This window comes from Cydia fagiglandana, chromosome 16 (genome assembly GCF_963556715.1).
Source record: "Cydia fagiglandana chromosome 16, ilCydFagi1.1, whole genome shotgun sequence".
NCBI lineage: Eukaryota > Metazoa > Arthropoda > Insecta > Lepidoptera > Tortricidae > Cydia > Cydia fagiglandana.
This window is the reverse complement of record NC_085947.1, coordinates 387,055-402,442: the sequence shown is the minus strand read 5'-3', so window position 1 is coordinate 402,442 and position 15,388 is coordinate 387,055. Positions and strand designations below refer to the sequence as shown.

General features: G+C 39.3%; 2 protein-coding genes across 3 annotated transcripts in view; both read left to right on the top strand.

The window, feature by feature from the left end:
* LOC134671689 (protein prickle-like) overlaps positions 1–15,388 on the top strand; it is a 209,489-nt gene that overhangs the window by 82,267 nt on the left and 111,834 nt on the right. For both annotated transcript variants that reach the window (XM_063529508.1, XM_063529507.1), the window contains exons 5-6: positions 12,785–12,898; positions 13,164–13,292. In XM_063529508.1, the coding sequence (XP_063385578.1) occupies positions 12,785–12,898; positions 13,164–13,292 (243 nt within the window). The remainder of the gene's footprint in view (positions 1–12,784; positions 12,899–13,163; positions 13,293–15,388) is intronic.
* Positions 605–5,986, top strand: LOC134671700 (uncharacterized). Its single transcript, XM_063529531.1, has 2 exons — positions 605–1,646; positions 5,845–5,986. The coding sequence occupies exons 1-2, from the start codon at positions 775–777 to the stop codon at positions 5,852–5,854; spliced, it is 882 nt and encodes a 293-aa protein (XP_063385601.1). The 5' UTR covers positions 605–774; the 3' UTR covers positions 5,855–5,986.

Below are 15,388 nucleotides of genomic sequence, written 5' to 3'. Positions count from 1 at the left end.
AGGAGTGATTGGTATTCATCTTGCATAGCTCGATACCACATATCTCTATCTTCTGCATTCATAGCCTGTGAATAGCTTGTAGGTTCATTCATCATCTTAAGGGATGAAGACTGCATGCATACACAATTGGCAGCAGGTTTAGGGTTTCTGGGCCTCAAATTATACCTTGGTTCCACAGCTTCAGTATTATACTCTTCATCTTCTGATGAATGTGCAGAATCATTTTCGATTTGTTCAACTTCATTAGTAGCGTTGTACCACGGTTCTGCAACTTCAGAGTTAGAGACAATATTTTCTGATACACTTGCAATATCTGGATGATTATGTTCTTCATCGGCGACAGTACTCACCTGAGGTGTAAGTTCATTTGAACTATTTGACGAGTTCACTTCTGAACTTAGGAGAAGAGGTATATGCGCTGGTTTATCTAAATCAACACCAGACTTACTATCTTTACCTTTTAAATCCCGAAAATGGTTTTCAAAGAAAGTTACGTCTCTGCTTTTCACATTTTTTCTGGGATATCTAATGTCCCTAAAATAATAGCTTCGTGGATCTTCTGAATATCCGACGAAAATGTGTTCAGACGCTTTCATGTTGACGTGTATGCATGTGACGTCCCCGCGCCTCAACCCGCGCGACCGCTGTATCCTGGCCTGCGCGCCAGTAATAAACGAGCTTCCATCGTACGCACTTGTTTCATTGCTAAGTACATACCTATTAGTGGCTAACGAGGCTGGTGCATAGTGCATACCCGCGCGCAGTGTAATAATAATGTCCGGTTATTTAGGCAGTATTTCTAACTTTGATCCTAATACTCAGGACTGGCAAATATTTGTTAGTCGATTGAAGCAGTTTTTAGGGTTAAATGCGATTACGGACGAGGGAAAGAAGAAAGCGGTTTTATTAACGCATCTTTCGGATGACGCATATCGGCTACTTACAAACCTCGCGCACCCAAAGGATGTAGAAACAGAGAAGTACGATGACCTGCTCGGATTACTCAATGGACACTTTGTACCAAAGAGGTCAACCTTCACGGATAAAGCGAAATTCTACAACGCGGTAAAGGCAGAAGGCGAAAAGATCGAAGACTGGGCGGCTCGACTTCGTGGACTGGCAGTTCACTGTCAGTTCGGAACTGCTCTGGAAACGATGCTTCGCGACCGTTTTGTTCTGGGATTCAATGCGGGTCCAGAACGGGACCGACTCTGTGAGCAGGACGTGGAGAAGTTAACGTTCGCTAAGGCGTTGGAGCTAGCTCAGCAGGCGTCTTGTGCTCGACAAGCCAAGGCCACCCCTGCGGTGCTCAAGGAGGAGCCAGTGTTCCGGACGAGCACGACAAAGAGCGGCAACAGTGGCCGCAGAGGTCACGGAGGTCACGGGAGCCGCGGCAGGCATGGCAGCCGCGCGGCAGACAGCGCGGACTCTTCTTCCCGTTGTAATATTTGTGGTCTTCGTAATCACGCGGCAGATAGGTGTAGGTATAAAAATTACCGGTGTCAAAAGTGTAACGAAAAAGGCCATCTTAAGAAAGTGTGCACATCCAGTCGTGTAAATAATATCGGTATCGGACAGTCGTCGGATGCCCAGGAGTCTGGAGACGGCAGCAGTGAGTGTGAGGAATGCCAGCTGTTCAACTTGAGGTGCGTCAATTACGATCCCATATTCATTCCTGTTGTTCTTAATAATGACGTAAAATTAAACATGGAACTAGATTCGGGGTCAGGTTCAAATGTAATTAGTTATGAACTATATAAAAAACATTTCATCCGAATTCCGTTAGAAAAGGTCAATGTTAGAATGTGTTTCTATAACGGTCATAAAATTACTCCCGCGGGTAGATTTGCGGCCGATGTTACCTTTCGTAACGTGACAAGGCAAATTTCGTTTTATGTTGTGGAAAACGGTGCAAATCCGCTCTTGGGTCGTGAATTCATGGTCAAATTTAATATATACTTTGCAGTAGGTAATAATAAAATGGATGTAAACGAATGTTTCGATCCCGATGTAAAGACGTTGTTATCAAATTTCGAACCATTATTTCGTGACGAACTGGGGTGTTTTAATAAGTTCAAGGTCAATTTGCAATTAAAGGAAGGCGTCAAACCTAAATTTTATAAGCCGAGACCATTGCCGTTTGCGTTAAAATCGCAGGTAGAAAATGAATTATCTAGACTTACGCGGGAAGGTATACTAGTTCCCGTTAACTATTCCGATTACGCAACGCCAATTGTGCCGGTTTTAAAACAAAACGGCAGTGTGCGAATATGTGGGGATTATTCGCTCACTGTGAATAATGATATTTATATAGACAAATATCCTTTACCACGCATAGAGGATATTTTTGCTAAATTAAGTGGGGGTGAATATTATTCGAAGTTAGACTGCAGTCAGGCCTATAACCAGTTTGTTCTTTCGGACGAAGCCCAAAAGCTTACCACAATAAATACCACTAAAGGTTTATTTATGTACACGCGTCTCGTTTTTGGTCTCGCGAACGCGCCGGCGGTGTTCCAGCGAGCTATCGAGAACCTGCTAGCTGGTATCGAGGGTGTAGCCGTTTTCCTAGACGATGTGTGTGTTACAGGGGCTACAAAATCCGAACATTTAGGCCGGTTAAAGTTAGTTTTCGAAAGGTTTCAAGACGCCGGGATGCGACTACAAAAAAATAAATGTGCGTTTTTCCAAAAGAGCGTAAATTATTTAGGCCATATTATCGACAAAAATGGAATGCACAAGTGCCCTAAAAAGGTAGACGCTATAGTAAACGCACCGCGACCGACTAATATAAAGGAACTTAAGAGTTTCCTGGGGCTAGTAAACTACTATCGCAATTTTGTAGAAAATGCATCGAGTATATTGTGTCCACTCCACGAATTACTGCGCGCGGGCGCGAGGTGGGAGTGGACGCCGCGACACGAAGCCGCTTTCGAACGGATGAAGGGGGAGTTAGCGTCCGAGCGCGTCCTGGCCCACTTTGACCCCAGTGCGCGTCTCCTTCTCAGCGTTGATGCTGGCCCGGCGGGCCTTGGTGCGGTACTGTCCCAAATAGGTGTGGATGGCGTTGAGCGGCCGCTTGCCTATGGTTCCCGCTCGCTGACGGTCAGCGAGCGAAACTATAGTCAGCTGCATAAAGAAGCGACTGCGTTGGTATTCGGAATTAAAAAATTCCACCAATATTTATATGGCCGTGCGAAACCGTTTGTCCTAAAAACGGATCACAAACCTTTATTAGCGATATTCGGGAAAAAGAACGGTATATCGGTAATGACGGCTTCCCGGTTAGTAAGATACGCTATATTTTTATCCGCGTATAATTATGTTATCCAATATACTGCAGGTAAGGATAATACAGTTGCTGATTATTTTTCGCGCTCATGCCCGACGTCGTCGTCAGATAACGCGGCGGGAAAAAAACTTGTAAACACGGGCAGTGTACTGAACGTTAACGCGTTGCAATTAGATAATTTAGCACCCTTAACCTATAAAGACATTCAGATTGCCACGGCGTCGGATAAAACGTTAGCGACGGTAACAAAATATATCAAGCAAGGTTGGCCGCGCAAAATACGCTGTTCTAAAATTGAACCTTATTTCCGTTGCAGGAATGATTTAGAATTAGAAAAAGGCTGTGTAATGAGAGGACATCGTGTTGTAATTCCAAAAATATTAAGTTACAAATTATTGCAAGAGCTACATAAGACACATTTAGGCATAGTTAAAACTAAAAGCAACGCTCGATCACGTATGTGGTGGCCCGGTATAGACCGCGACATCGAACAGCTGATCGGCGCGTGCGCAGTGTGCAGCGCACTGCGCACCGCACCCCCTCGCGCGCCGCCCGCCAGCTGGAGCCAGCCGCCGGGGCCATGGCACCGCATTCACATCGACTACATGCTTGTAGCTCAAAGAACGTATTTGATTGTGGTAGACGCTTTTAGCAAATGGGTGGAATGTATAGACATGACTTGCGGTACTACTACGAAACATTTAATTAAAGAGCTATCATTATTGTTTACGAGGTTTGGCCTGCCTGATACGATTGTGTCAGATAATGATACTAAAATTGCATCACAAGAATTTAATCAGTTTTGTAAAATGGTGGGTGTTAATTATGTAACTTCACCTATATATCACCCAATTAGCAACGGTTTAGCCGAATGTGCAGTACGAAATTGTAAAAAAATGATAAAATCAATTATAGAACAAGAATCACAATGTATAAGTCAATTAAATTCTAGATTACAGAGTTATTTGTTCGAATATCGTACTACAGTGCACTGTACAACGAAAGAAACTCCAGCCAAGCTAATGTTTGGCCGTGAGTTACGTTCGAGATTAGACCTCATAGTACCGCCGCGAGGCAAAACTGCTGATGCGGTGCATTCTTCGCAGCCGGTGCAGCCTGGTAAACAAGTGCGTTCATTTAACGTCAACGAAGACGTTTGGGTTAAATGTTTTGAAAATCGAAAACCATATTGGACAAGAGGTAAAATAATTAACATAATCGGTCGTAGAATGTACCTCGTCTACATAATAGACCAAAACATAAATTGTAGACGCCACGTTGACCAAATATTGCGATATACGAGCAATAACACTAGCTATAATGATGTAGGGCACACCTTAGATTCAACAATAACACCCTCTTCTACTTTGTCAGATGTGATTTCGGATTCTATCACCTCGCCAGCGGTCTCACAAGACCAGTCAACGGATCTAAACACTGATGCCGTGAATGATCCGGCTCCTGTTCATGAGGAGAGGTGGGAGGATGCCGAAGCAGAGGGGGAGGACATGGGGACTGAGCGACAGTTAATACTTAATGATTCACCAGAAACTAGTAACGAAGTTCAGGCCGCGTAGCCAAAATGCCAATCGCTTACGCTCCGTAGCGATCGAAACGCAACTGTCACTGTCGCGCTAATATGGAAGAGTGATAGAGAGACATAATGCTTTGCGTTGTCGAAGCGATAGCGATTGTGACCTTGGCTAGGCCGGCTGGTTATCCCTTCGACCGATAACTTGTCACCCGATCCCCAACGTCGTCATCAATTGCGACCTAGATCTAAGGCAATTAATTATAAGGTTTAAAATAAGTTGTTATAGAGTCTGGCTACTGAAATTTTACCTAAATTATTGGCGGGAAATTCAAAAAATCTTGGGCTGGTCACACTTTGTGTAGTAGGAATTATAGTTTTGATACTAGACAATATCTTTGATATTCTGTGCACAAATAAGGTACCTAAGGAAATAAGCTAAATAATCGTTTAAGTGCACTCAAAGTCAGCTCACATAATTTCTACCACTATTTAAAGTACAGTCAACGACAAACACACATGTTTACGTTCCAATATTTAGATTTTATAGATATTTTTCAGAACTTTTAATTTATCCGTTTCTTTATACACTTGTCCTATTTATGAGATTCAGGCATTAATAAATTCACGTACTTAATCAAAGTAATCGGCAAATGTTAGAACTGGTACTTAAAGTATCAAAATATTTATAGAGCACCAACCTCGTATTTTGTTTACATTTGGTTAGAAGTTGTAAACATTGCACTTTTTCATTATACAACGCTACACGTCGACTTCGCACATTGTCGTAATTATTTACGAGCTTAAATAATAGTTTGTGAACCTCACTCAGCATAGAAATTATTAATATTATTTAAAATAAACCCCATAAAAACCGCAAACAATTTGAATGAAAGACATAAATCGACAACTGACTTTTAGCTTTTTTTTAAATCATAGACAATTGGTGATACAACAACGAAATATCTGTCAACAATTTTTGGCTAGCCAGACTCTAATAATATGTATTTCTTGATCTCAGGTTCCCTTAATTAAATCGGGAGGAGATGACGTGTATGCATGTGACGTCCCCGCGCCTCAACCCGCGCGACCGCTGTATCCTGGCCTGCGCGCCAGTAATAAACGAGCTTCCATCGTACGCACTTGTTTCATTGCTAAGTACATACCTATTACATGTCCAATTTCTTCCGATGACATTCGGGGACCTGAATAAAAGCTCTACATCCAAAAACGCGTAGATGAGACAAATTTGGTATCTTACCATGCCACATCTCGTACGCCGTCTTCCCTTCGAGAGCACGATGGGGTGATCTATTTATGAGATACACCGCCGTCTCTACAGCATCTTGCCAATAGGCCTGAGAAAGAGAGCTTTCAGAAAGCATCGATCTGGCTTTCTCTACAATAGAACGATTCGTTCTCTCTGCAACCGAGTTTTGCTGCGGGCTATACGGAACTGTAGTTTGGTGTCGAATTCCTTGACTTTGTAAGTAGTTCGAAAATTCACCATTAACATATTCTTTTCCATTGTCACTCTTCAGTGTCTTGATTTTGGCTCCAGTTTCCCGCTCCACAGATAACTGGAAAATGCAAAACTTATTCTTTACTTCAGCTTTTGAAGAAATAAAGAACACAAAAGTCATACGAGAAAAATCGTCTATAAAAAATAAAATATATTTATTGCCTTGAAATGAAGTTTCAGGCAGGGGACCACAGACATCTGAATGAATAAGTTCCAAAACTGAGGTTGACTTTTTGTGTGAAACCTTTTTAAAGGGTTTTCGACTTTGCTTACCTTCAATGCAGGAGATGCATGGTTCCTTGTCTACCGCTGTGTAGTCGACGCCTACTGCATGACCTTTCTTTAGCTGATCCATTCCAATGCGGCATAGGTGACCTAAACGTCTATGCCAAAGCTTAAAGCTAGAAACATCGGAGTGTGTCTCAAAAGCGGATAATTGACGAGGTGGGTTGACTGTACAGTCTAAAGAATACAGTCCACCACAAACAGAACCATGTAAAATTACATCACCTTTACAGGAAAAAGCATCAGAATCATAAAAGTTACAACCAGTTTTATCAAAAACTATGCTAAAGCCTTTATCAACCGCCTTCTTGACTGAAATAAGATTAGATTTCAAGTTCGGTACGTAAACTACATCCGTAATCTTCTTTATATCAGTATTGTGACCGCTACTGGTAATAGAAATATCTCCAACGCCTGTGCTGGGTAATACTTCACCATTTGCAATGGTCACGGTCCCAGTTGAAGAACCTCTTACGTTTTCCATCCAATCTACTCGTGACGTCATATGTGCGGACGCACCAGAATCAATAAAGAATTTATCATCTTGAAAGCCGTCATTAACATTCAGCGCACATAGAGAATTCTTATGATTAACGGGTTTTCTCTTCTTATCCTTCTTATGGGGACAATCTGGCCGCTTATGTCCTGGCTCCATGCAATCATAACAGACTACTGGCTTCTTTTGTTTCGATTGAGGCTTGATCGGGTTCATTCGGGATCGAAAGGCAGTACTAGGGTTATCTATGCCTGGCTTATTCAATTCATTCAATAATTTCGTCTTAATAAGGTCTACAGTAATGTCTATATTCGAGTTTTCTAAAGCCATTACTAAAGGTGCATATTGAGGACTTAAGCCTCCAAGAAGAATTGCAGCTATTGAAGCATCTTCTATAGTTTTGCCTATATCGGCTAAATCTTGCACAGTTGACATGACAGCATTTATGTAAGTCTCTATATTAGAGTCAAAATCATCAAGGCAGTACCTGTACAGCTTCCGTTCGAGGCTTATACGTCGCCCTAAGCCTTTGTCCTCATAAGCGGACGCCAGGGCATCCCAAGCTTCTTTGGCTGTCTTACATGATCTTACATGGGTAATAGCCATACCATCTACAGTGAGACATATTTTTGATAACGCCTTTTGATCGTTACGCAACTTCTTCTCAGCTGAGATATTGTTACCTTCAGGGTATCCGATGACGGTCTCCCATAAATCTTCATGTATGAGGTACATACGGATTTTGAACTTCCATGATGAATATCCTTCTCTGTTTATAAGTGGTTTTATTGCACTAAGAGAATTATTTGACATGATTACAGCTGTTCCAATGTCACAACAGAAAATATTGGAAAATTTGTGAACTGTTAAATCTTCACGGATTTTCACAAAACATACACGCACATATTGTAAAAACTTGGCGATTCACTTTTTATGCTAGAATACGCAGTTTTAAAACGTGTAAATCTATTTAAAATATAAATTCGTGCTGATAACGTATGTTGTTAGTTGACTTAGTTTATTGAAGTGACAACATACATCAATGGAATACATAATGTGTAAAAGAAGTATAAATTCAAAATTTTGATTAGCCAGTTATTAGGTTATTACAACACACAATTATTATGAAAACTGTTCGCCAACTAAGTACAACGTTTGCTAAGATATATTTTATTGTTGAATTGAATTAATTAATGTAGTTAGAGTCAATCAAATCAGATCCATGTTAAAAATAAAATATTTTGTAATCAACAAATGCTCCAAAACGTGTCTTCATATTTAAATACTTTCCAAGAATACATTTTAATTATTAAATATACCTAGTTTTTGGTTTTTTTTTTTTGTATTTTTTCTTTTTAACTAGGTGCAATAGATATTCGGTATTCGGCCGAATAGTAGCCAACATTCGGCCGATTACTGAATATTCGGCAAAGTGGCCGAATAGGCCGAATACCGAATAGTTGCTGAATATTCGTGGCATCTCTAATCTAAACACGCCTTTATTTGTATTTTTGAGCACCTCGTCTCTTCGATATACATATGACCGTTCCACTGACTGACAACGGAACAAAATTAGACATTTACGATGACATTGCCACACTTTGTCATTTTAAATGCCATGCAGAGATATCTTGGTCCGACTATAGTCTCTTGAAAATATATATTTAGAAAATCTTACTCAAAAATATTTCCATACTCGCAATACAAAATGTGAGCCATTGTTGTTTAGAAGTCCTGGGTCCTGCGCTTTTGTGCATTCAATGCACCTATTGTTCCGGCGGTTGCTCTTTTTCGTGTCTGGCCACTTTAGGATATTGGGAGGTAAAACATTGGTGGTTAGTGGTTAGGGATGCAGGAGTTAGAAATGATCTTTGGATGTGAACTTTGAAATAAACGGATGTCATAAAAATGTAACTTTTTCTTCATGAATATCATGATGATGATTGATCTCTATATCCTTCCTATTCCTACCCAAAATAATTTGAACACGGACATTTTTTTCGCTCATCGTACAATTGATATTTCTGTACAGTTAGCAGTAGAAGTTGCTAAGTGGGCGAGGTGTTTAAATTGACTTAAAATTTTTATATAATGTATAAGGGGGTAGACGCCTACAGATTGCAGCGGGGCTCCGCGATATTCAAACTCTATAGCGATGAAATTTTCTCTAATTAACTTCCGGCACAAATTACTTTCACTTCCAAAATAACTATAATTAAAAGGGGGGTATAACAGCTCCCTTAATTCTCTTAATTCCACAAATACCGCATCCGAATTATTTATAATTGGAATAAAAATAAAGAAATAGAATTAAAGGGCAGCCGACCAAAAAATTAAAATGTCTCTCGAGGGGTCGTGTCTTCAAAGAAGCTAACGTTTTTAGACCCTATTTCAAGGGAATTAAGTCTACATTTGGTCATTTATTTAGGGTTTTCTTAGTACAGACAGACAGAATTAAGAAGGGCTATTTATTTGTTTTTATAAGGGCTGGGGTGCGGTGAGATAGGGTATCGTTAATATCGCAATAAATATGAATTCTTCGAGTGTGAAATTTTTGGTGACATTACTTTCATACTTTGTAAATCCTTACTCATACATATCGTAGGTATAAATATAAGTTATATTTCACTTACGCGTAATAGACGCGTAAGTGAAAATAAAGTGAAATATGATTAATATATATTACCAAGGAATTAAATATAGTCAGATATTTGGTTGAGAATCACTGTGTTTTTAAGCCAGGCAATATTTGTGGTACAAACATTAAATATTGTGGTAATATTGACTACCTAATATCTCGGTGATGTTCGCCAGTTATCAACACAATAAGTGTTGTAGAATAAGTACTCTAGGCTCGCCTGTATTTTTATTAATATGTTATTTTGGCAATTTATTTTTTCTTATATGTTTTCTTTATTTTTTTTATTTATTTACACAAAAGGTACCTACATGCTCATAAACAAAATTTACAATATCGCCAAACTGTAACCAGTTTGTTTCGATTGTTAGTTTAAAAATACTGTTTACTTCAACATTTTTGGATAATTAATATTAATCCAATATTATACGTATTACAGATGTAGTGCATAATTATTTTCCTTCGTATTTTCACGGAAACATACGAACGTGTCTTGCTAATACAGTCAGTCTCGGTACAAAAACTACTAAACTTGACTGAAGTAGCATGACAAATACGAACGATTCCGAGAAAATACGATGGAAAACAATTACCTATGGACTACATCTGTAACTATAAACATAAATTATGTTTATGTTTATGTTTATAGTTACAGATGTAACATAAACATAAATTATGTTTATGTTTATAGTTACTGATGTAACTATGTAGCATTGTACTTAACCCTTTTTGAATGAATTGAATGAATATTGTATACATGTAGATACTCATTCTCAAAACAGTGACTTTTCTTTAACCACCCTTCTATTAACTGCAAAACCTGCAACCACTACATACTGCCGTATTCGAACTTCAAGATATTCACAAGTGACGACACGTACTAGATCCATTCTAGATACCTTATAGTTTAGATATCAACTAGTTCTCTTTTGCAGCGCAATTCGGGCAACCATGCAATGTCACTTTTACGTTAGATAGAGTTAGATATATATTCGATGTGAATTGGATCTCTAAGTCATATCCTGTGGAAATGTTCAAGAGTATCTCTAGAATCGTGCAAATGTCAAATTTGACAGGTTAGATCTTAAACATATCGTTATCGTATATTGGTGATGTCTAAAAGATATCTAATAGATGTCTATTTCAAAATCCGAATCGGGCCCATACACTATGCAATTTTACACTCACGCGATTCCATAGTACATCACATTTTTACAAACTTAATCATTCATCCACAAAACGCAACACTCCAAACCTTTTCATAATCATTTGTTTGAGTTAAGTTGGTTTTAAATTAAACCAAGCTGATGTAAGATTAAGTTGGTAATAGTATCCTCACGACTCCCGGTGTGGAACCATAAATTAGTAAACAAATAGTAATGCGATTGTAATTAGTTCGATTTGATTTGATTTATGTATGGGGTTAAGTTGGTTATAAAATAAATGAATGTTCAGTGATACTCTACTAATCACTAGGCCAGACAAGTGCATGTCTTCCTTGTAATAGAGGAACTTGCTCCGAGGAAATATGGCACCTTGCACACAGAACTTAATCTAAAAGTTAAATACATTTTCATCGCACTAACGAAGAAAATTACTAACTTTAAAACATTAAACATCAAATTCAAATCAAGACTATTAAATATTTATCATTAAAAATCGTCATAATAATTAATACAAATTATTCAGCCTATATACGTCGCAGTGCTGAGCACAGGCCTCCTCTCATGCGCGAGAGGGTTTGGGCTATAATCCCCACGCTAGCCCAATGCGGATTGGGGATTCGACTTCACATACACCTTTGAATTTCTTCGCAGGTGTATGCAGATTTCCTCACAATGTTTTCCTTCACCGAAAAGCTAGTGGTACCTAAATATCAAATGATATTTAGTACATAAGTGCCAAAAACCTCATTGGTACGAGCCAGGATTTGAAGCCGCGACGTCCGGATTTAAAGTCGGACGTCATTACCACTCGGCCACCAAAATCATCATATTAAAAATCAAGTAATAATCAATTCCACCCAACATGCGGAAACAACTTAAAAGCATCAGATTACTTTGCCACTCTGGATATAATGCAACTTTCTCATCAGTTTTTGACGAATAAAGAGAGCCTTCATGAGCAATCAAAGAAATGCTTACTTATAATATATGCTTTAGTTTCCTATTGTAACCAATATGCCCCGATTTGATCAAGAATCTTCCTTCTCAAGACCGGCGCCAATAATCCTCCGTCCTACATATCGCAGCCATCATATTACCATCGGCATGGGGTCTAATTTAATAAACTACATATGACGACCCACAATCCTCCAAAACGTCGTATCTGCTATACAAAAGCTACGTCAGTTACGACCTTTTGATCGGTAGTATAGTTATTATGGCGCTCACGTCGCAGTTTCATTAGTACGGTCTTTATTAAATATATTTATAACGGAAAATATGTCTGTGGGGATTCTTTATTAACTTGTGTTTATGTTTGGTCGTGTGGAAAATATTAATGAGGTTTTTATAAGAACGTATAATGAAATTAATTAATGCTATTTGGGATTTGTATCATACGTAAGCTCACAACTTTAAACAGTACATTCATTACCTATATGTTCTGCCAAAGATGATATTTTATTATATGTATAATGTCATTAATATATGTCTTTGCTACGGTTGGTCTGTCTGTCTTATAGCAAGTAGAGCTGTTTCCCAATTACGTCAAGTTTTTTGAGGGTACCTACGGTTTTTCGCAGGATTCAGTTTTATGTAGTAGATATACGCAAAAAACTGGACGTAAGTGGGAAAGAGCTTGTTCTTGACGTTTCTATTTACGTCAAAACAATTATTAATATGTAAACACCAACGAGTAACAATAACTCGTTTTATTTTTACACTTCCTAATGAGTTACAGAAGCAATAACAATTTTATTGTTGTTCACGAATCTGAAGTTATCGTGTGTGAGAAAATAATTCATGAATTTTGCCTGTACTTCGCTCAGATAAATATATAACGCTATCACATTCCAGGTCCACCTGTACTTCTCGGCTCTTCCAGAAGATAAGGTCCCCTACGTGAACAGCGTAGGAGAGCGGTATCGTCTCAAGCAATTACTACAGCAGTTGCCTCCACAGGACAATGAGGTCAGAATTGTTATATTTTTTCTGTATCTAGGTACTTTTGTGCTTCAAGTTTCAAGTAAGTTTTTCCTGGATAACTTCTAGGTCCTTTTGTGCTTCAAGCTTCAATATACAGCGTAGGGATAAAGATACCGTCTGAAGCATACAATTGTGGATAAAATGCAATTTTTTTCATCAATGAAGTTCAGTTTTGAAGCATAAATATCTTTACGAGCTGCTGTGATAAACATAAACATTTCTGCTATAATCCTTATTCATATAATTCCAGGTCCGCTACTGCCACGCGCTCTCAGACGAAGAGCGGAAAGAACTCCGGCTGTTCAGCGCGCAGAGGAAAAGAGAGGCTCTCGGCCGAGGGCAAGCGAGACAGCTGCATGCGCCGGCGCCGTGCGAGCGGGTACGTACTCTCTCTCTCTCTCTTTTTACACTTTGCAATCATATTCCATCTTCACTATTTTAATCTTCCCTTGTAACCCCTTGTGTAAAGCCTGACCAGTAACATTTAATCATTGTCAATAGAGCGCTATTATTGCCATGTATAGGGTGACAGTTCACTACAGTATGAAAAAAATAGTTCCGCATCAGGGAAATTCTGCAACATGGCGCGTGATCTTATATTCCTGGTCTGCAGGCTTTAATTGCTTACCATCAGGGGATTGAGCTGTTCGTTTGCCTCCTATATCATAAAAAACATACCCAGTATTGAAGAATAGAGAAGACAAGACGTGGATGACATTCGGAAGATTACGGGGCACTTCTGCATGAGACTAGCTCATGGCCGGGATAAGAGGCATACCTACATGAAGTTACCTGTGGTCAGCAGTGGGCGACAGGAGATGGAGAGATGATATATAGAAACTAAGATGGTTTACAGTATAGGTAGGTATTAGTTCCCAACTGCAGTTTCGATTGAAGGCGAATATGAGGGTTGTCAAGGAGAAATTCAAAGGGCTGGCTGGATGGCACTATTGTTTAGCCCAGCAACATTAGATTTCTTGAAGCTAGAACCACCAGTACAAAAATCAGAAGTCAATCTGTGGTCTTATAATCATGCATACGACACTATTTTAGACATCCCGATCTATATATATTAGGTACTTATTCTGTGTCTTGTGCCTTGGATTAGATCGAAGGGAAACAAATGCTCCTGATTCGTTTGATCCAGCTATAATTAAGCGCTGATCAGTGCCCTGAACACGTTTCCATCATTTGTATCCTCTCCCTCGATGCGGTGGGACAAACCTTGGGGTGGTTAAGATTAGCTAAACAGACGGTTTCTTTACGTGACGTCTTATTTTGAGCTGATTTTGGGTAATTAGTCTTCAGACCAGGTAAGATATAAGATCTTAAAATTTTATATTTCCATACGTTATTATAAAGTTTCGAAAAGCGTTTTTCTATCAACGATTGTTGTCTTGGCTAGTGTCCCTGGGTGCGTGCGTAGCCAACGTGCAATCGTTAACGATCCGTAGAGAACCAAACGCAACTGTCACTGTCGCACTGGTGTGGAAGAGTGATAGAGAAATATGTTTTGATGTTAGAAAGAACATTAATAAAAACAATCGCCAAACCAAATCCTATTGTGTAGACTCCGTATTTTGACCAAAGTTTAAAAACATCCACTCAACGTAATAAACTCGCAAACATCCATCAACTCTAGGCTTTAAATAGCTAATCTCGCGAAAAAACCTCCCCCGAACCGAACAGACAGAACAATATGCAAATGTGCGAATTAATTTCACTCTCCGGTTAATGCGTTGAGCTGCACCTACACAATTAGTTTAAATACAAGCGTATTTACTCTGGCAGCTCTTTTGTCTTTCGAGGGTGGGGACAGAGTGCTAGCGGACGCGGGGAGTGTTGATTTTGAAACTTTGCATAGTTATTACTTACCTACTTACTTACTTACCGCTGTGGCGCAACGGCCCGAAGTAAATTTCGACCTCCGACACCAAATAACGCCATGCTACTCTGTCCAAAGCCGTTTCTGTCCAGTCGAAATAGTACAACAACACAAGTACACAGTAGTTTCTGTACAGAGTTGTGAAACTTAGCATACCTGTGTTAAATTATGTCTCTTTGTAACAAACATATTATTATTGTTAAAATGTTCAGATAGAGGGACAAACGGTTAACAATTGCATCATAAATTATAAACAGACTGATTATAATCCAATTGCAAGCTTCGTTCACACGGCATTTGTCTAATTTGTCTTACAATGCCAATACAGGAGTAAAACCTTGACTGTTTCGCCCTCCATTTGCGCCCAACGCGTGGTAGAGCGTTGTTTGACTTTTCCGCCGCCCGCTCCGTTTAAATAACTGTTTTCAATACAATAAAAATAATACACTTTCTATAGAAAATACCATAGACATATATTTTCATTACTCTTGAGAATACAACGCCTTAACCTCAAACCAGCACATGACCGACCGACCATGATGACCGTTTTGACTTTTCCGCCGCCCGCTCCGGTCGCCGCCCAGCGTTTG